This window comes from Uloborus diversus, chromosome 5, assembly GCF_026930045.1.
Source record: "Uloborus diversus isolate 005 chromosome 5, Udiv.v.3.1, whole genome shotgun sequence".
NCBI classification, from domain to species: domain Eukaryota; kingdom Metazoa; phylum Arthropoda; class Arachnida; order Araneae; family Uloboridae; genus Uloborus; species Uloborus diversus.
Genome location: NC_072735.1, coordinates 163027303 through 163048926, shown reverse-complemented (window position 1 = coordinate 163048926; position 21624 = coordinate 163027303). Strand labels below are relative to the sequence as shown.

General features: G+C 31.4%; 1 protein-coding gene across 7 annotated transcripts in view; it reads left to right on the top strand.

Moving 5' to 3' along the window:
* LOC129223385 (inositol hexakisphosphate and diphosphoinositol-pentakisphosphate kinase-like) overlaps positions 1–21624 on the top strand; it is a 109002-nt gene that overhangs the window by 35414 nt on the left and 51964 nt on the right. For 3 of the 7 annotated variants that reach the window (XM_054857970.1, XM_054857972.1, XM_054857968.1), the window contains 4 exons: positions 475–550; positions 639–748; positions 2431–2516; positions 19256–19357. In XM_054857970.1, the coding sequence (XP_054713945.1) occupies positions 475–550; positions 639–748; positions 2431–2516; positions 19256–19357 (374 nt within the window). Of the gene's footprint in view, positions 1–474; positions 551–638; positions 749–2430; positions 2517–6470; positions 6576–19255; positions 19379–21624 lie in introns of all 7 variants that reach the window. The other 4 variants (XM_054857971.1, XM_054857969.1, XM_054857966.1 and 1 more) reach the window with 2 other exon arrangements.

Sequence of the window (21624 nt, the reverse complement as noted above, 5' to 3'; positions counted from 1 at the left end):
ATCACAATTATTAAAAGAAAATCTGCAGATTTTTTTACCCCTCAGTGAAATGATTCTCCAAAATTAAGTTCTTTCAAGTGTTCAAATTATCCTTACTGTAAAATGTAATATTTCTTTTATAAAATAATGTGTATATGATTTATAGTTATTCCTAATGTTTTCAATTAAAGAAACGTATTCAAAAAAAAAAGCACAAAACATTTAATTGTACTTATTTTGATGAATGTTAAAGTTTTAATGTGTATTAATGAATCACTTAACAGTAACAGCTATCGTAAAAAATTAAAAAGGTTAGTAAAACTTTAGTTTATTTCTCATTACATTTTCAGAGTACTGTAATAAATTTGGGTTCTCAGGATTAAAATATATCCTCCAAATTTTAATGTCAACTGATTTTACAGCATTATTAATCTGCTACATGGCAAACACTTTTTTCCTCCCATTTCTTACTAAAAAATTAATTTAATGTTTTAGATTCTTTGAAATATTTAAAAAATATGGTGGATACAAAGATGGACATGTGAAGTTGAAAAAACCAAAACAACTTCAAGTGAGCTACTTATTGGACTTATTATTTTTAATCTTAAACAATGTTTTAAATATTTTGACGCTTAAATGAAAATATTTCATTTTCCCAGGAAATTTTAGATATTTCACGATTTTTGTTAAGTGAAATAGAACTAAAGCCTGAACTTGAAATAGAAGAAAACAAAGCAAAATTAGAACAACTAAAAGCTGTGCTAGAGATGTAAGTATACATATAAAATTTGTCTTAATGATTTGAATAACTTTCTAATCATCTGATAACATACATTTTTGAAATAATACATTTGAATAATATTAAATTAATAATTTTTTTCAATGAAAAGTTTGTTATAGTGTGACTATTTCTTACTAATCAAATATAATGATAAGCCAAATGTGTTTTTTTTTTTTTTTTTTACCTGGGACTTTTCCAAACTTTCTGCTTTTTCATTTTTACCACACGAATTGTTACTACAAACTATTCTGAAGAGGATCTTCGCCACTTCTTTTTCACATTTTCCATAAATCAACTTTTAGAGAGGGAGAGAATTGAAGACACCATGTTCACAACACCCACAAACTAATTTATTTTTCTACTCACTGACACAATATACATAATGAGCAGCCAAGTTGCCCTTTTTCCCGAATAGCGGTCAAAAGATATGCCATAAAGTTATCCCGCTATTCGGTCAGGAGGTTTTTCCAGTCATGCCTTCACGACTGTCTATAGCCATATAACCCAGGCGCTCTCCTGCATCTGTGCAGTAGGCAATCGCGGAAGCCCCATTACGCAATTATGGAGATCCCAAGTTATTAATCTTGGAATCCCTGTCAAGTGTTACGCAATGTAACCGCGTGGAGCATATAATTTCTTACATATTCCAAAGAAAGCACATTTTACATTGCATGGAATATGAGATGTAATGATAAGCTGAGATGTAATGATAAGATGTAATGAAATGTAATGATAAGCCAAATGTTTTTTTTATTTTACTTGGGACTTTTCCAAACTATCTGCTTTTTCATTTTTACCATACGAATTGTTACTACAAACTATTCCAAAGAAGAGCACATTTTACATTACATGGAATATGAGAGTACTAAATGAATACAATTGGGGTTTTTATAAATAGTTATTTCTCTGCATCAGGAAAACTCCTGGTATAAATAATAAATACATGCAATTCCTTTTTTATTGATTTTACTAGCTGCGTCACCCAGCTTTGCACGATCTACCTCAAAACTAAAAGTTATGTCAAGTGACGCATGTTCAACAATCAGGCTTGAACAAAAAAAAAACAGTAAAATTTTGCGGCAGACTGGGGTAAAACAACGAAAAAGGGGACATTTTAAATCTCCCGATTACAGGAAAAGCCTCACAACAAAAGCCAGAAATTTAATTGTTCATATTCAAGAAAAAAAAATGGCAACAGACCTTTCTTTTCAATGATTTTTTTCATTGCAACAAATTTTAATGAAAGCATTGTTACGGAAAGTTGAGATGAAGCACTGAATATTAATTTGAATGGAGGAAAGCTTTCGAAAAATTGGGATTGTATGTCGAAAGCTAAGTATCATAATTAATGGTTTTTAATTGATATATCTGCTAATTATCATTGAAGGATTATGTTAAATAGCCGAACATAAAGTCAGGAAAATTACGAATCTATCAATAGCTGGTTCAATGGTCAGTTCACTGGTGTTCAGGAGAAGTAACTCGAACATAGATACATACATACATGCGCTCAGTTTTTAATTATGTGAGATTTATCTCTCATTGATATGAAGTATTTTAGTGGTGAAGATTTACTTCATGGTGTAAAATTTTTTTTGTTGCAATAATAGTTTTTAACGCATATGCTATAATTGGCTATTATAGTCATTATATTAGACATCTTATTTCAGGTATGGACATTTTTCTGGCATTAATAGAAAAGTGCAATTGAAATATCAACCTCAAGGAAGACCTCGACGCTCCAGCAGTGATGAAGGTAGTTATAGATAGCATTGCTTTTGTTGATGGGTCATTTCACAGTATTTTTAACAGTTATGTAGAGTCCGTAACGTGACCTTTATTTGCCATAACTTTTTAATTTACTGTTTGATTTGCAAATTATTTTAACTTGAGATGGTGTGTTGGTAGGAAAAGCTCAAAATAAAATACTATGCTAATCAAACATTAAATTGAAAAGTTATGGCAAAAAATGGTCACGTTACGGACTCTACTACATAAATGTCTAAATTACTGTGGAATGACCCTGATACATTAAAATTAGACACATATGGATGCCTCAGTTGCCAAATCGATTAACTCCACTTTAAAAAAAAAATCCTTATTTCTGCTTTAATAGTGTTTAATCAATGCTTAGAATGTGAATTTATATTAAACTTTTGGTTCAGTACAGGAAATGTAACACGAGGGCCCGTTCACTTCTGTGTAAAACGCTATCTTCAGCACTTTTCTAGACTTTTTGTTTTATGGAGTTAATCGATTTGGCAAGTGAAGCATCCATATATCAGTAAACTAATCAACTGCTGACTTGATATCTTTTTTGCGAGAAGGGTCTTGAAGACATATGCTATGTTAGAGTAATATTAAAATTCAACTAGAACTTTTTACAAAGGACATGTATAAAGACATCTGTTTTGAAAAATGCTCTATGTGTGATAGAGTATAGGTCAGAAAGTGAATGTTTCATATTTTTTGGCATCTGTCTCGAAAAGCAAGTAAAAACATCTTTTGTATGACCCCAAATTTTTATGTACCTCAAAAGACTTTGTAATTAATGACTGTCCTATCATCTACAGGTCACAAAACATAAAATAGAAGATGATGACAAATTTAATGTCACGCCAACTCCATGGGGCCTGTGAGAGGGGCCAAGCCCTCTTAAAAATATTTTTGTTGGGGGCATACTCCCCCCCTCAATAAATCAAGAAAATTATTTAGTTGTATAAAATACTTTCTAAACTCTTAAATTTATCTTTTATTTTCCTTGTTTGAAGATAGTTTACCTTGTAAAATATACATTCAGTAATGAGTTAAAACAAATAATTATTACCCTAGTAAGCAGGTTTACTGAAAACGAGTGGTGTGAAAAATGATGGTGTTGCGGTGCTGCAAGCACACTTAGAATTTGTCCCAGTGCTCGAACTTACGGGTCAAGTCTGTTGCCTTGACACTTGACACCCTCAGAGATCATCCGCACCTACCAATTGCTCGGATTATCGGTTTTAAATGTTCAGATAAATCTGAGCAAGTGGAGCTCTGAGGAACTTTATTTAAACATATAAAAGATTACATTATTATCAGTTACAATTTTGATTTGCTCTTGACAAAAATTTTGGTAATTTAACATCAAAATATGTAATAAAGCAGACAGAATCAATGCATAAAAGCATTACAATGATACAATAAAACTTAAACGACACTAGAGATTTGTTGCTTTACAGAAGATAACATGTTAAAGTGTAGAAAACAAAACTAAATTTAAGTGGTATTGGTGGGCAGCGCTGCGGCGCGCTCTTCTAAGTGTTGCTGATCTGGAAAAAATATATGAGGGTTGTATATTAAATGGGAGGCGTGATAGTTTTGAATACTTTTGCGAATTGTGTTTGAAAGAAAAACCTTCACAAAATGATGATCCTTTCGCTTCCTTGGAATGGACGTATACCAAAGAAGTATGAAAACAACGAAGCCAGCTCATCGCACACTTTCAAAATTCCAAAGGAGTACTACGAGGCAATAACATTGAGGCTTGTGAAATGGTGCAATCTTTTCATTATTGGGCGGTTTACATCAACTGGATGCGCACAGGTCATTGCAGTTGAACAAGAGTGCTTGCTTTTATTAAACAGAGGTGAAACAAATTTTGAAAAATCAACTGAGTTTTCAAAAATGGCCTAGACATTGAGAGTCATTTACACTTGAATATGTTAGCCGATATCACTAATGAAAAAACAACTGGTCTTTAAAAACATGCATAAGTTAAATTACCTTTTTACAAAAAAATACTGTGCGTGTTTGTATTAATTTTTTCCTTCTTTCAAAGCCAAAAAATATGTATCACGCTTGTCGAGTTTTCGGGCTTCTAATGTTGATTATATGACTTTAAAATGCTTTTAAAAAAAAACTTTAAAACTCACTGTTTTTCATCTCAAATGTAAAAAATTTCCCGCGGCAAGAACCCCCGGTATGCCCCCCCCCCAATATTTTTTTAAAGTTGGCATCTGAGAGTGCCCTTCGTCGCGAGTCAAGTGCCCTACCTTATATCAATGCCTAGCAACAGCACTGCACGGCTCCCCATAAAATAGAACAAAAAAGTTCTCTTATTAAGACAAGTAACATGATCTAGTTGAACCAGAAAATTTTATAGCAATTTTTAGATTGTTTTACTTTGAAAACGCCATGTAACATACTGTTTCTATAAATCATACACACTAGAAAATATGTAAATTGGCATTTTCAAGGTACAAAAATATGACCTTTATTTGGGGGGGGGGGGAATCTCCGTGGGATTACATAACTCCCTAACCCCCCCGGTGATGTCTGCCCCGCCCCCCAATAGTTTTTGCAAGTCAGCGCCACTGTTTAATGTTACGTAGCCTGCATAGATATGAAAGAAAATGAAAACTGTAAGCATTATTTGCTGAGTAACTGAAAAAACAAATATTACGAAGATAGTTTTATGTTGCACACTTTGTTAGTAAATTCTATTTTGTTTTAACCAGTAAACTAACTGTTAAAAGAAAAAAATTTCATTGATAAATTTTTACTTATTTATATCTCAATAAATGATAAATATTTTTTCATTTTATCATTTTTATCACATGTTATGTATTAACTTTGTATTTTTCTTTTGTTCTGTCATTGCTAAGGCTAAGGTTTTGCCTCAAACCGTTTCTGCAAATTTGCCTTTTTTCAGTTATTAAACATTATTATTCTTTGTATAATGCATTCTCCAATTTTCATTTGCAGTATTAAGATTGTAACTAATAAAGCAATGAATAATAAGTCAAACTTTGATCTAAAATTATTAAAATAAAATGTTTTCTGTATTTTTAAATTTATAATTTTTTATTATGCATTTTGAGTTCATTATTTTACATAATGAGTTTTTTAAACCCCAAGAAAAGTGTTAAATGAATTCCTTATTACTCTGAATATTTCTTAAAAGTCACATGCTTATATGTTATGCGTAAGTCACATATTCAAAATATGTAATTCTCTTTTTCTATTTACATGCAAGCAAATAAAAAAAAAGCTGTATTGGTTTAATAGTGGATAAAATGTATATTACTCTAAATTGAGATATTCTAGATTTATAGATGTGTTTCGTTTGTAATTTTCTGAATAAACTCCTACTATAGTTCAGGCTAGAAACCCCTAATTTCTTGAATGCAGCTCAATAGCTTTTAGTATGATCTTTTCTTCTTTTAGTCCAAATAAATAAATAGAAATGAAAAAATAAATAAATACTAATAATTAATTTAAAAAATGGTAATTAAAATTAAAAATCAAAGATAGTGTTGTTATACAATCAAATGCATTCATTTTTTGAACATACTGCATTTCTGCTAGTACACCACTGAATATAAGGTGTTATAATTTCTCTCTAAAATGGCAATACATGTAAAAATTGGTAAAAGGTGCCAAAATTTCTAAATTAAGATAGTTGGTTATTAGAAGGAATAAAAGCTTAGTTGAAGCTGTTTTTAGTCCATTTGTCACTTATTGGTGAAATCTTGACTACTATTTTTGATATAAATGGGCTTAAAATGCTATTGCAGCAGTTTTCTATGTTACAAACGTTTATTCAATGGTGCACACACATAGATTTGCATTTCATCTAGAATCTTTGGATCGCCAAAATTCATCTGTCCCATTGGTAAGTGATTTATCCTTCATTTTAGAATGTTAATAATATATTCATTCATGTTTACAGAATTTAGTTCTTCCTTATTGAATTCCAAAATTGATGAAGGAACAATTTTCCAATCATTGGGAGATAAAGTTGTTTCTCTGGAAAATTCATCTTTTCCTAATACAGGTATTGTCATGTTTGCATGACTATTGGTAAATGCAAGTAATTTTAATAGGAGCTTCCTTTTCATGCAGTAAAAAATGAAACATAATTCATCTCCCTTTTACACTTTCTACATATTAATCCTTTGAAACTAATATTCTGTAGTTTTAAGATTTTTTTATTTATTTTTTTTAATTTCATCATTCTACTATAGACTATAAAATTAATATTCTACTTTTAAAGTAATAGTTGCAAAATATTTTTCATCTTTTTTAAATATTTATTTTTTAAATCGACAGTTATGAGCAATGAAGTATTATTGTCAAAATTTATTTTATTTTGTTTTGATTATCTTGTAAAAATACAGTTACTGACAATAAAAAGGTTTTGTTTAAATACATTCTCTACAAATAAATGACTTCATATAAAGTAAGTAAGCATCTTGTATTTGAAATCATTTATATTTTCTTGTGACCGTCAAGTGTGCTACTTTGTGCAGGCAACTCAACTTTGTGCCACAGTATATTTTTACACTTAGCTGCATAGCCCCTGTTAAAGTGTAAATAGAGCTTCGAATACATATTACTGTGTAGCATTAGCTTATAGAAAGTGATGGCTTGTTTTTAAGCTTACTTTTTGTGACAGTAAAAAATTTGAATGTGAATGCAGTGTTACACATTGTTTCTGTATTGTCGTGAAGTCTAACGTGAAACAACTGTTTCGACATACTTTAAGTTCTTTGAAAGTTTAATGCTGTATTTCTATGTTATCAAAGGTTAATAACCCAAACCCATTTGCACAAATTGTTTTTTTTTTTTTTAAGTGTTATGTCAAGGTTATCCTCAAATAAGAAATGTTTGTTCCAACTTTGTGCCATCAGTTTTCATTATTAAAATTCTTTCAATAATTTTCATTCTTTTCTCATAATATCATTTAATAACTTTGAGAAATTTTGTGTTACCTTTTAAAACATCAAAAGAAGAGACTGGAGGAAGATGAGAATGGCTCCTACCAGAACTGTACAAGAGCCAATTTAAAAGACTGTTGAAGTCAGCTTGAAAAATTGGAGACAGACAGTTTGTTTCTAACAAGTGTTTAGTCCTGAAGACATATTTTTCCTTGTTTTTTCAAAAATTTGCCAGTGCCTTCAAGACACCTTTTCTAGTTGAATTCAAAATGTTAGCTAACAATAAAATTATTTTAAAACATACATTATACAAATATACCAGTCAAAGTTAGGTAAACTTTTGTCATTTTTGTTAAAATTTAAAATAATCACACAAATGTTTTTGTTCCACAGAAAGCTTGAGAGAAAAATAAATGCAGAAATAACCATTTTTGATACAGATTTCAATTATGAATAACTAAGTGACAATATTATGATAGGGCAGTTTAAAATATATTTTGAATGAGAAAAAGGTGGTAGCACTAAGTTGATGCTCTCATATACATAACATTGTGCCATGTAAAAAATTTTTTAACCCCTACACATGCTCTCTGGATTTATTTTCAACCACAGTATTACATTTCTGACCAGGAAACATCACGATCAAGGAAATTCAAAAAAATTCCAAATTGGTGGCATTCGAAAGAGCATTGGAAAACATGTTTATGGCACTGAAACTACGTGCCCTCGTGACCACGTTATCGAAATATGAAGTCTTAAAAAATGCCGAAATTTTTAGTAAAGTCGCCAAATTTAGCGAGTTTTGTTCAGGAATGGAAGGTACGGCGCGAATTCAACATCTGCATCTGACAAGACATTTCACTTCCATATTTGGTCACCTCCAAAGCGCGTGAGAAATAGCGCATTAATTCTTTACTCGGGGTGACTACTATGGCGCGGGGTGTCGTGGCACAGACTGCGGCATGGAAATTTTTAGGGGCTTGTGTTCCGGGATATTAACGTGCAACTGTATAGGGGAAAACGCCACCGCCCGAAATATTTGTTTTATTTTATTGTAAAAACAATGGAAATATAATGTATATTGACTTCAAATCATATTTTCTTTTGACGAATCCCCTAGACCCAGAGAGGAGTTCCTTCAAACATTTGTTTCCAACTATAGAAATATGAATGTGGGTGTGTCTTTTGTTGCTTTTCGAATAACTAAAAGTAATTTTCTCGAATAATTTAATTTGAACCTCCCCTCTGTAAAATGTTATGGAGAAGGTCAAGATAAAAATGTCTTTTAGCATTTTAGGTAGTAGTAGTAGATGTAAGTAGATTTTTCTTAACTATTTTTCGTGGTTATTATTATTGGTGAAATATATTTTATTTCTAAACAAGGTTCTCATAAGTATTAATTATTTTTTCTTTTAGGTTCTGTGCAAAGCTAATTTGTTCTGATTTTTGACATTTTACTGCAGTAATAAAGCAAATTAATATATACTGCAGTAAGAGGTTCCCCGAGCTTAAACTTTTGGGAAAGCAAAAATTCTCAATTTCCCGAAAGAAAATTCAAATTTTGCCGAGCGATAAAATACGAGTATGCGCAAATAATAATGTATGAAAAATGACTTTCGGGAGTTAAAAAATTGTAATTATGTCCTCTAATTTACCGAACTGTCAGACGAACTTTGTCGAATAAGGAACATTTTTGGGAGGTCACAGTGCAATCCCATCAGTGCGCTCCTAACTGCAGTCAACAAGAACGACCTCCTATTACTGCGACCGATCTGTCATAGGGTTCGAGCACAAAATCTCGATTAAAATTCCACAGATGTAATGATATTTTAGCATCCAATAGAACGTATTAACTGAATACATTTGAATATACCGTTCAAAGTTTAAACTTTTTTGTTATTCTTAACACTGTCTGTTAAAAAACTGATGTTTAAAACTTTTATGCTTCTGCGGGTGAAATATTTCCACTGAAAGAGTTTATTCGATGATGAAACTGTTTTGAAAAAAATATGATAACCGTAGAGAAACGATAAACACACTTTAAAGTCTTTTTTTTTTTTTTTTGAAAAGTCGTAAATCTAAAGTCTTCAACAGTATCTAAATACGAAGGAAACGACAATTTTAAAGATTGCAAACCACGTTCTCAAATTAAAAAAAAAAACGATTTCTGTCAGTTATTTCCAGTGTGTTTTTCGTTATGTGTATCGTTTTCAAGTTATGTGTAAGCCCTCTAACAAGTCAAATAAAAAAAAACTGTATTAATTTTTATTTTACTCGTATTTGAATTCCCTTTTAACTTGAAACATAATTGGTAAAAGTGACTTCAGTATTTTTAAAAATGACTAAATAACATGCAATATGATGTGCATTTACGTTATAGCGACTTTCAGTTGCAGTGACAGACTTTTTTGAACTACAGGGGTTGTTGTAATGAACGTAGACTATAAAATTTTTGATAAAAATCTGTTGTGAAGTAATTTCCGACATCGTTAGTTTTGCTGTGCAAATTTTTGACATTTACTATCCGTTGTTTTTTTTTTTAATTATTATTATTATTATTTTTTTTTTTTTTGATTTTAAATTAAAAATTAAACATTTTCGCTAGCAGTGGTCAGACAATAAAACTTCATGAATAATAGTAACTTTTGAAAAAATAAATAAGAGCTGGGATACTACAATCCATGATCATTTTCTTTCAACATCAAAAACTATCCATTTTATTTTCAATATATAAGCTTTAATAAGCATGTTTTTTTATCTTATTCATTTTAATTCTCTTACATAATTATTAATTACTTACAACACATTTCATAACAAGAGTACAAATTTAAATTAGTTAAGTAAAACACACTTGAAATGCACTTAAATTCTGAAATGCATTATTATCTCGATTACAAAGTTAAATCCTACGTTCAATTTCGTTATAAAGTTGTAGCTCCTCTGGATAAAGCTCTTTAATTTCCATTTCACAGGCTTCATAGTTACTTTTTAATTTTACACACACAAGTAAAGGGTTAATTCGAAACATCGTTTACGCGCTTTGCAGATGACCAGAAATGGGAATGAGAGTCTTGCTAGACGCTGGCGATGAAATCACGTGGTATTTTCCATTTCTTGCCAAGTCTTTAAATTTGGCGAATTTTCGTAAGATTTCGACAAACTTTGACCCCCCATATCTCAAAAACTAAAGGACGAGGGCACACAATATTTGGGTCAAATTTTTTTCTAAAGATACTCTTTCGAATGCGACCATTTTTAACTTTTTTCATGATTACTGAGCTCGTGATGTTTCCTGGTGAGATGTATAGTTATCTTGGCTAAAATGCCCATCCCATTATCTCAAATAATACCAAAGATGTGCTTAAAAATCATCAAAAAAGTGGCTCAAAGTTGACACACTTGATATTAAGTACAAATTCATTTTCAGAAAGTATAGAACTTCTAATTTTTCAAAATTAAACATCATTTCTTTAAATATGAATCTACGTAGGGTAATTCAGTTTGCTGGTGTGAATCATTAGTGTAAATGAAACTAATTAACCTGCTAAAATCTATGTGTGCATACCATTGTATAATCCTTTAATGATATTAATTTACACAAAGTGTAATAATTATTCCTTTAAATAGTTCCTTTAAAAATACTTTGGATCCATCTTTAGTATTTGATTTTTTCCTAAAACTAAAATATTCAAAATACTTCCTTCAAAATTTCTGGCTTATAACTTTCCTTCATTGCTATCCCAGATGTTTTTCTAACTGTGTTTTTATAACTGTTTATCTTTTGGAAATTATTTTGTATGCATATTTAATTTATATGTTATCAACTCACAGTCGCCACCTGACAGGAAATAATGGGTGCTTTTGCAAAAAAGTCTGGACTTAAATTTATATTTATTTAATTAATACAAAAAATATATTTAGCACTATAAATATCGGGATTAGAATATCGGCTAGTATTTTATTTTAATTAACTGCTATTTTATTGTGAAAATATTCTTTTTCAAGTGAAGAGAGGGGGGGGGGGGGGGGAACGATGCCACATCTCATGGCCCTTATACCCTCTCTCCATTTTCCCTTCCTTTCTCATTTGATAGGGCGACTTTAGGTTGGCTGACAGCTCTGAATAGAATTGAATTCCATTAAACTATATCTAGATTTAATGTCCAAAGATATTTTTAATTGGTATAATAATTTTGCATTTTGCAAATTCATTTATACTAGATTGTTCTAGAACTTTTATTTTGTTTCTATGAAGATGATTCGAAAAAATATTTTTGGCTCTCAAATATATTTAAAAAATAGGCTGCATCTCTGACCATCGCCAATAAACCATTGATTAGCTCTGCTGTAGTGCATGTGTAATGTATGAATTATGAATTTTCATAAAACTGGTTGCTGAATTTAAATTTGAAGTTAATTGATTATATTGGAAAGTAATACAGATTGTAGAAATATAGATTTTTTTTACATTTTTTGGTATACAGTAGACCCTTGTTTTACACGAGGGTTACGTTCCACGGAAATGCTGCGTAAATCGAAACCGCCTTAATTGAGACCTAATACTAGTAAAGTAAGACAAACAACGTTAGAAGCAGCACAAATTTGCAAATTACAGCAGACACGTGTTTCGGCGTTACAGGGAACGTCTTTTTCAATGCAAAAAATATTGAGCTTATGGATGAAAAGACATCCGACAAAAGCCAAGAGCAGACAAGCATGCAGCTTAAAAGATAAAAACAGCGGATTAGCCAAACACCAATGACAAAGTTATAAACCAATCAGGAACCAATAGGAATGCCTTCAAAGGCCAAGAGCTTTCTCTTAGATACGAAACCCAGAAAGAAAGAATTCAATTGGACAAAGATTAAGCCGAAGCTTAAACAAAAAGAAAAGAAAAAGCCAGTAACCGTGAACAGCAAGAAAGGAAAAGCTGAATGGAAAACCATGAAATAAATCCGCTGTTTTTATCTTTTTAAGCTGCATGCTTGTCTGCTCTTGGCTTTTGTCGGATGTCTTTTCATCCATAAGCTCAATATTTTTTGCCTTGAAAAAGGCGTTCCCTGTAACGCCGAAACACGTGTCTGCTGTAATTTGCAAATTTGTGCTGCTTCTAACGTTGTTTGTCTCACTTTACTGTTCAGCACAAAGGTATTTATTTATCCTAATACTAGTGTCAAAATAAGGGTTTGGTTCCATTGATAACAAAATACTTCATTCTAGTGATGACTAATTGTATAATAAGTTTAATGTGTACTTATATAGATTTTTATGCACAACATAAAAATAAGGAAAACATAAATTAATTTCGTGTTCTGTTTATAAAGAGGAGCTATGATATAAAGAGGAGCTATAATAGTCTTTTGGCAGTCATTAAGAATTTTTTTCTGTAATTCTTTGCAGGGCATTAACGCATCCATGATCACTTGCATCATTTCCATGATAGAATCTTCCTTCACTAACAAATCAGAAAGGTCATTTCTATTGTCTAGGAATGGCTCAAAATTTTCAATGTGAACGTTTTTGGTTGTGCGTCACCAATGTCAGTATCCTCGTTGGTTTTTGCCTCCCTTTGTCACTCCTAAAGGCTCTTCTCCCAGTGAATTCTGAACTGTGTTAGTTTAATAACTTTACTTCTGGAAAGAGTTCTGGAACCAACCGCATAAAATGTCCCCAGTGGCCCAAGCTCGATTATTAGCACGCCAAAATGCAGTTGATTACGCATAATCTGCAATCTTTAATATTTTGGATTTTGAAAGAGGGGAAAATTTTATCTGTTTGCATTGCCGCATCCGCGTAAAACCGAAACTCATCCGCATAAAATAGAATAAAGGTGTCAAATCTTAAACCACGTAGAATCGAAACCGAAAATGAGGGTCTACTGTATTATTTTTTTTAAAACCTTCTCCTGGAAAAAAATGAAGTGACAGGCCATGGTTGTTGACTTCTGCTTGTTAAGACCTTCTTAATTAAAAACATATTCTTATCTTGATACATTAAAAAATTTATGCCAGTTCTCAGAAGATCCTTGTCATTTCCTTTAACTGGGGATCTTTAAAACTAATTCTTTCTCCCTGTCAAAATGCTCATGGTTTGGTTATCATTACTATGACAACATGCATGGTTTAATTAAAAATGATGTACAAATTTTTTTGTTGTTGTTGATTTTTTTTTTCTATTATAAAATATGTCTTTTTAACCGACTTCAAAGCAGGTTATGTATTTGTCTTGTTGTTCAAAATCACTTTTTTATTCACATTTTTGTTTAATACATCTAAAGCACTTAAAAGATAAATTACTCTTCATTTCTTGCATATATAGCCAAGGGTAATAACACAACAAAATAATGTTCAGTTTATGTCTGCAAAGGTTAGGGAATATTAGCCCAAAAATGGGGAATGAGTCTGGGAAATCATTTCAAAACCCGGAGAAACAATTTGCTTAATTGGTGTCCACCCTGTCAACTAAATTATTGAACAAAAATACATTGAGAGCTGCTTAACATACTAACCTAATAAGTATATTTTAAGCATGTATGAGTGTGATTTCAATACTGGTTTTAATCATTGTAATATGTCCCAAAAATTATGAAGATCTTTTCAATTTTATTATCAAGCGATTGTTTTATGGTGCATTAATTTAAATCTAGAACACTGTTCTAAAATCAAATATTATAGTCAATATAAGGCTTGTGTGCATGGATGTAACAATAAATAAATAAAAAAAGTAAAATATTTTGGTTTTAAAATTGCTGCTTCCTTTCACTTAAAAAGTTTTTTATGCATAATATGTATATAAAGAATTAAAACAGGGTAACGGCACCAGTAACAGACAAGGGTCCAGTAACCGACAGTCATAAGTTTGGATTTAAATAATAAGAATTTTAGGCGGGTAAAACTGATGTTGATGTGGCCCATGAATACGGTGCAACCATGTAGTGTTATCAGAGTGAGTTTTATGAGCCAGTTGGTATTGACAAGGCTGTGGTGGAAGTTTGAACAGCCACCACAAGATCACACACAGTTGGTATTTCATGTTCATTTGAATTTAATAAGGTTTTAGATCTAAAAATAAAGAACTTTTGCACATTTTGCAGAGAAAAGGGTAATTTTATCTATTACTCATCCTTTCCCCTTCGTAGCTGTTACTGAGTATCATCAGAATTTTCGGTGTCTGTTACTGGGGGTCAGATTTTTGTTCGAAATTGTGCAAAGAAAAATGGAATTAACTTATTCAGAGGATCCAGAAGTGGCCAAACGTTAGATGAGATGTAGTTTCATGAAAGAAAAATAGTTAAAAAAACCTAAATACATTGAAAGGCTCAGAAAAAGAATTTAACCTGAGAACGGTGTCTTCAGCATGTCTGTTACTGGTGCCGTTACCCTAATCTAACTTTATTCATTATAATTATTTTACATTTTATTTATTTCATGTTATATTTTATTTCAAATGCTTTTCAGAATTTTTAGTTGATATAAAAACTAATGCTAATAATGATTTCAGTGTTACTTTTGGTCTGTTGTTTTACATACAAAAATTACCTAATAATGGACTTTCTGTCTTTTGACAGATTTGTAAAAACTTTAAAGTTGCACGTATTTCATGGTTTTTAGAAAAGTAATTTTAATTTGCTTCCATGTCTCTCATTTATCCCCCTGATTTTAGAGAAAAATGTTGTTTATCTGCTGAAAATTTTTACGTGCCTTAATCTTGCCATTGGTATTCAATGTGACTGGAAAAATGGTTCGAACCTGGTTTGAAAGAAATAAATTTCCAATCCGATTTTTTTTTTTTTTTTTGAAACATAAATCAAAATTAATTTGTTTAATGTGTATAGCATCTCAAGGCAAACTGTTATTAACGATGTTATGATTGTGAGGTTCAAATTTGCTGTTATATTACTTTCTTTCTTTTTTGTTTTCTGTTTTTCATAATATATTAAGTTTATCATAAAGTTGTTTATATTTAAATGAGATATTAATCATTTAAAATGTACTCATTTGTGGGCTGTATATAAATTATGAAGTCAACTTTTCTTGCTCAGGTTTACTCAAATAAAGCTGCATGAGTTTGCTGTTAATATTTTAGAAATTATATAGATTCAGCATTCTAATTGTAATTGTTCAAATTATTTAATAAAGAAAAAAAGCTGACTACAATTAAGGCCTTTCAGTTCCAGAAATATTTTTACTGACTGGTTATGTGCAGATTTTAACAACATGACGAATTTATAAAATTGAGTAATGAATTGGTATAATAATTATTTATTGAAACTGGTAATCTGTCCCCCCCCCCCCCTTTCCTTTTAGTGACTATATCAAATGTTTTCAGCTTATAACCTTGAAATTTCTCCAAGTCAGCAGGGGGAGGGGGTTTGGTCACAAGTACTTTTAGTTGGACGCAAACAGAGTGGTGTGTTGGTTAGGCATTGGCCTCTTAAATCCGAAGGCGCAGGTTCAAACCTGGCTCCAATTGGTGAATTTTCAAAATGCAGAAAATCTGCTGCATCCATGATTATGTGGCATCTAAAAGATCCCCCGAGTACTTGCTTAGCTTTCCGTACTTTTGGCAAAATTAAATTCCTAGTGTGGTTTCGCTAGGAGAACCCAGGTGTCTCATGTGGTTCAGAAACTGGATGTCAAAATTCTTGTTGTAATGGCATCCTCCCATAGTTGTGCTACTTGAAAGATTTCTGTATTATCTTGCAGAAATTGGAGCTGTAAGCATTAATTTGTTCTTTTGGTGATTTTATATACATTTTTGTCTTTGTTATATATATATATATATATTTTTAAATGGCATATTTTGACTAAACAGAACATTTTGAATCTATCTGTTTTCAAATCAGTTATATATGGATGCCTCACCTGCCAAATTGATTAACTCCATAAAACAAAAAGTCGAGAAAAATGATGAAGAAGATAGTGTTATCCATAGGAGTGAATAGGCCCTCGTGTTACATTTTCTGCCATCACATGGTCAGAAATATACTGAACCAAAACTTTAATATAAATTCACATGCTAGGCATTAATAAAGCACTATTAAAGCAGAAATGAGGATTTTTTTAAAGTGGAGTTAATTGATTTGGCAGTTGAGGCATCCATTTGTAGTTTCAATTTTTATTTTTTAGATTACCTCCCGTGAAATTACTAACAATAACTTATTTTTGCTGTTCATTCTGAAAACTTCATTTATTGTGGTAACCATCAATTTTGATATTAATATATTTATTGATCAGGATGCTGGGTTTTAAAAAAATGTTGGTCTGTTTACCCATAATTCTTAATTCTTAAATAATCAATAATTCAACTGTAGTGCATATACTTCATGTACTACAGTTGAATTCAGCATCAGTGATGCTTATGTTTGTTGAATTATTATACTTTCTCTTCTTTTTAGATGTGATTAGTGTTAATTTTCTTTTGACAGTAAAATGTGATCCATGCAATTGAAATATCTGATTATTGTTATACAATTTATTACCATTTTCAAGTTTCACCATTGCTTAACAAAAGGAGGAGCAAAGTAAATGCTATCAATAAACATCATTTGATTTATATAATTGTAATTTTTCAATAAAAGCAAAAAATTCCATGATTTTTTTTATTGAAATATATCTCTTTCAGGATGTGTTAGAAACACATTTATAGCTAAATTTAAAAGCAACAGCAATTAAAAAGCAAAAATTTTCAAAATGTTAGACACTTGTTTCAGAGTTAAGGGAATACCTTTTCCATTTGTGAACTTACGGATGATGTATTTTCAAAATTTTGTACATCCACGGAACTTGAGTTGCAAATATTGTGCTCCTCCACCCCCATTTTAAAATATGGTTTTTATTGCATATTAGATTTTTTATCTTATGTTTATGCCACAGCTCAATTGGATCTGTAGTACTATTTGCTGATATATTGCTCCAGAGCCAAAAGAAAATGTTTTGAATTTTGATTTATGTAGTAGTCTTGGAATTATTCTACTAGAAGTAATTATCAAATGTTATTAACAGGAATAGAGAAGGAGAAATTGAGGCAAAGAAATAAGTTGGAGAAGGGCAAAATTGAATAGAAATTGAAAAACTACTCAAATTGTAGAAATGTGGAGGAACTTATGTGGTGGAACTTATAAAAAAAAAAAAATGATGGTATTTTTTTTTTAAATTCATCTTGTTTACAAAGTTAACATGGATTTTTAAAAAATGCTCAGATGCTTGTTGTTAAATTTACAAAAGTGCTGATATTGTCTCAATCAACTTTAAAAAATGTGCGTTGTGTGGTTAATTAGTTGCTTGTATCATAGGTTAATCCAGTTTATGAAGTTATAGGTTAGCATATTTATTGCTTGACCAACTGTGGCTCAGTGTAATTATCTGAATTGTTGCATATTTCTCTTGGCAAGGGTAAGAAGGTTTTCTGAACTTCCAGCTGGGGTGAAACACTCCAGATATTGATAGGTAAATCAAGAGAGGCTCTAAGTAAAGTAGCTAAGACAAACTTGAATTTAGTAAAACTGAAAGGAAATAGAAGCAAAGATGGGAAAGAAAATAAATGCTACCAGCAAAAGAAAACTGTGAATATGTAAAAAAAAAAAAATAAATAAATAAATATAAGGGGGAATAAAGCACTTATATGCTTCTTGGCTGATACCATTTTGAACTCTGAAATGGAACATGGTATGAATTGAAAGTTAAGTATTTTTTGCATAATCTCTGTACGTAATACAGCAATAAAAGTGTTTACTTTGACGCCATAAAAAAATAAACATGTAGGTAATTCCTATGTTTCATACAAATGTTTAAAAGAAGAAATTCTTGTACCAATTTTTGACATTTGATTTTAGTCCAGTTTTAACCCTTTGAGGGTCCTGGGTCATGAGTAAAATGTGTGAAATTCTGCCACCATGATTTTTTTTTTCTTCTGGAGTAATTTGCCATGTAAATCAAGTGCCCTGCCTTCTATCAATGCCTAGTTACCACCCTGCACCTCTGACTGTTTGACAACAAACATTTAGCATCAGAAAAATAAGTGCAAATTGCTTTTAAAACATGCTCACTAGGGCGTGATAAGACGTTCAAAACCATCAATGAGTTAACTATTGGTGCTAAAGAATTGGCATAATGAACAAATTTTGTTAATTGTAGAAGTTCAAGCTTTCTATAGCTTATAATGATATTGGAAGTACATTTCATTATTGCTACAGTTAGTTGGATTATAAGAAGATTGTTGTTTGCTCTTGTACTGATTGTTGTCAAGAAAACTAAGATTTACTTAAAACTATTATATTTAACTAAGCAAATGTACAGTAAATTAAAATAACATTATAAATAAAATTGAAACCGTTCTTGGTTTTATAAAAGTTCTGCGACATGCAGTGGAACGGACGAGTGTCCAAATGCTGTTAAGATACATCAGGTAGGAAGCCAACCATTCTCACGGAGCTTAGCTGTTTTATATCCACAGTCACCTGTGCTGCCCTCTGCGGACAGCGCATTTGCATAATGGCGCAGACAATTGTATTTTTTTCCTTCCTATCTATGCAAATTTATAGTATCTCAATTTTACATTTTGATTTGTCTTCATTAAAACTAAAATAGTAATAATAAAAAAAAACTACTTTAAAAATTTTGGTGTAAGAATAAGGGAATTTTTATTTAGTTTTATGCATGTGATGATCTGTATCAATAACAATGTTTGTAAGTATCTTAAGCATTTTCATTAATTTCTTGCTAGTTGTTAAAATTTTAGTTTTCTGAATAATTTATTTGTGTGATATTATTGTTTTTTTTTATTCCTTAATTTTCAGATACACCCAGAGAGCCATCTCTTGTCCTTATTTTAAAATGGGGTGGTGAACTAACTCCTGCTGGCAGAGTGCAAGCTGAAGAACTGGGGCGGGTGTTTCGATGTATGTACCCAGGTGGACAAGGTATGCTGTACTTGCTTGGCCACAGGCAAATAATGTTTGTTATTTTTCCTTCTTTCTTACATTTTAACTTCCTTTACAAAAAGAAAACCTTTTTTGCTTTCTGTTTATATCATTTTACTGTCTTTTCCTAAACAAATTTTTGATTTTTGTAATATAAGCTAAGATATTTTATAAGAATGTGAGTCAAGGTATACTTTTTTCAAAGCATGTAAGCTTTTTCAAAGCTGTAGCTTTTAAAGATTATCCCAAACTTAATGCAGGATTTGAATTTGCAGCCAGTTTTGCCGTAAATTGTTGGCTACCCCGAAAAAAAAAAACAATTTGACAACTGAGAGTTTGGGGTTATTAAAATGGAGTGTTATACATTGCAATAACGTGTCTTCATTATTGAACAGTTATTTCACAAATAAAAAAGTTGAAGCTGGTGAATACAAATACAAATGTGACGACCAGCAACAGGCTCTGGGCCCAGCTAGGCTGGTCCTAGTCAATTAATTAGTCCCCAATGAAGATCAATGGCCCTCTTAAAGCTATCCACTCCCTTGCTCATTACCGCCTCTTCCGGTAAGCTATTCCAAGTGCCCACAACCCTGCTAAAGTAGTAGTTTTTCCTGATTTCCAAGTTAGCCTGAGATTTAAATAGCTTAAAACAATGACCCCTTGTCCTGCTTTCCCCGCAAAAATTTAATCCATTTACATCTTTCATTTTGATAAATTTAAATAACTGAATCATGTCCCCTCTGACTCTCCTTTGCTCCAGGCTATACATGTTAAGCCTATTAAGTCTGGTATCATAATCTAAATCTGAGAGTCCCCTTACTAATTTAGTTACCCTTCTTTGAACCCTTTCCAATATAAAAATATCTTTCTTCAGATAAGGCGACCAAAACTGAACAGCATACTCCAAATGAGGTCTTACTAAACTCCTATATAAAGGCAGAAGAACTTTCTTAGATTTTATTTGAAATAGATCTATTGATGAACCCAAGCATTTTGTTGGCTTTGTTACTAGCAATACTGCACTGTTGACTAAACTTGAAGTCCTGATTTATTAAGATACCCAGATCCATAACATTTTCTGCCTGATTTATGACTGAACCCTGTAAACGATATCTCATACGCTTATTTCCATGACCTAAGTGTAGCACTTGACATTTCCCTACATTAACTGCCATACCCCATTTATCTGCCCACTTAGTAATATGATCTAAATCCTTTTGCAGCTGTTTTACTTGTTCTTCATTTTCGACAATCCCCATAACTTTTACATCGTCAGCAAAACAATTCATGCTTCCAGAAATATTTTCATTGATGTCATTCATAAATATAATAAACAAAAGAGGCCCTAAAACTGATCCCTGAGTGAATTACTCGATCTTTTGAAAAATACGCTAGCGGTGGGAATCGAACCTACGATCGCACTAGTTCAACGCGCGTGCTTATACTGTTATTGGCACTCGATATCACAACACCATAATGCACGGGCGGTTGTGGGCTTGTTGACATAGACCTTTGACTTCAAATAACCCTATAAGAAGAAATCTAATGATGTTTAATCAAACGATCTAGGGTGCCAATTCTGATCACCAAAATGCCTCATGCAGAAATTGAATTGTTTCACTGACTATATGGTAGCATAACAGTCGATTTTTAGTAACCCAAACTCTTTGCTGTCAAATTGTTCTTTTTTCATGGCTGCCAACAATTTACGGCAAAAATGGTGGCAAATTCAAATCTTGCGTTAATTTTGAGACACCCTTTATTTGAAGAGCTCATAAGGGTGATCTGTTTGAAATGAATGGCTTGAATGAGACACTGAATGCTAGTTTTGTACTCCTGTCTCTGGCATAACATATGGTTTGATGATTCTGCTTCACCTTTAGTTTGTAGCCAGATTTTTGTCATCTAAACAAACTATTTTTATCTCTATAATTTACTCTTCTGTGATTCGTGAACAGTTTGCCATTCAGAAATTAAATATATTTATATTATGACTGAATGCTACTTGTGCAGTAGCCTGTTTTTGACTTTTGAGTCTCCACAAGAAGTTGATTTTAAAAATGGGATACCTAATTTGAAATGTAATGTTCTATTCACACATTTTTGAACAAAATGCGTTTCATAATTTCAATTTTGTTAAAAAATAAAATTCATGCTATGAAAAATGTTTACAAAAAAAAAAAAAAAAAAAAGCTTTGAACTCACCCTTCTAATAATACCAATGTTTAACGAATAAAATTAACTTC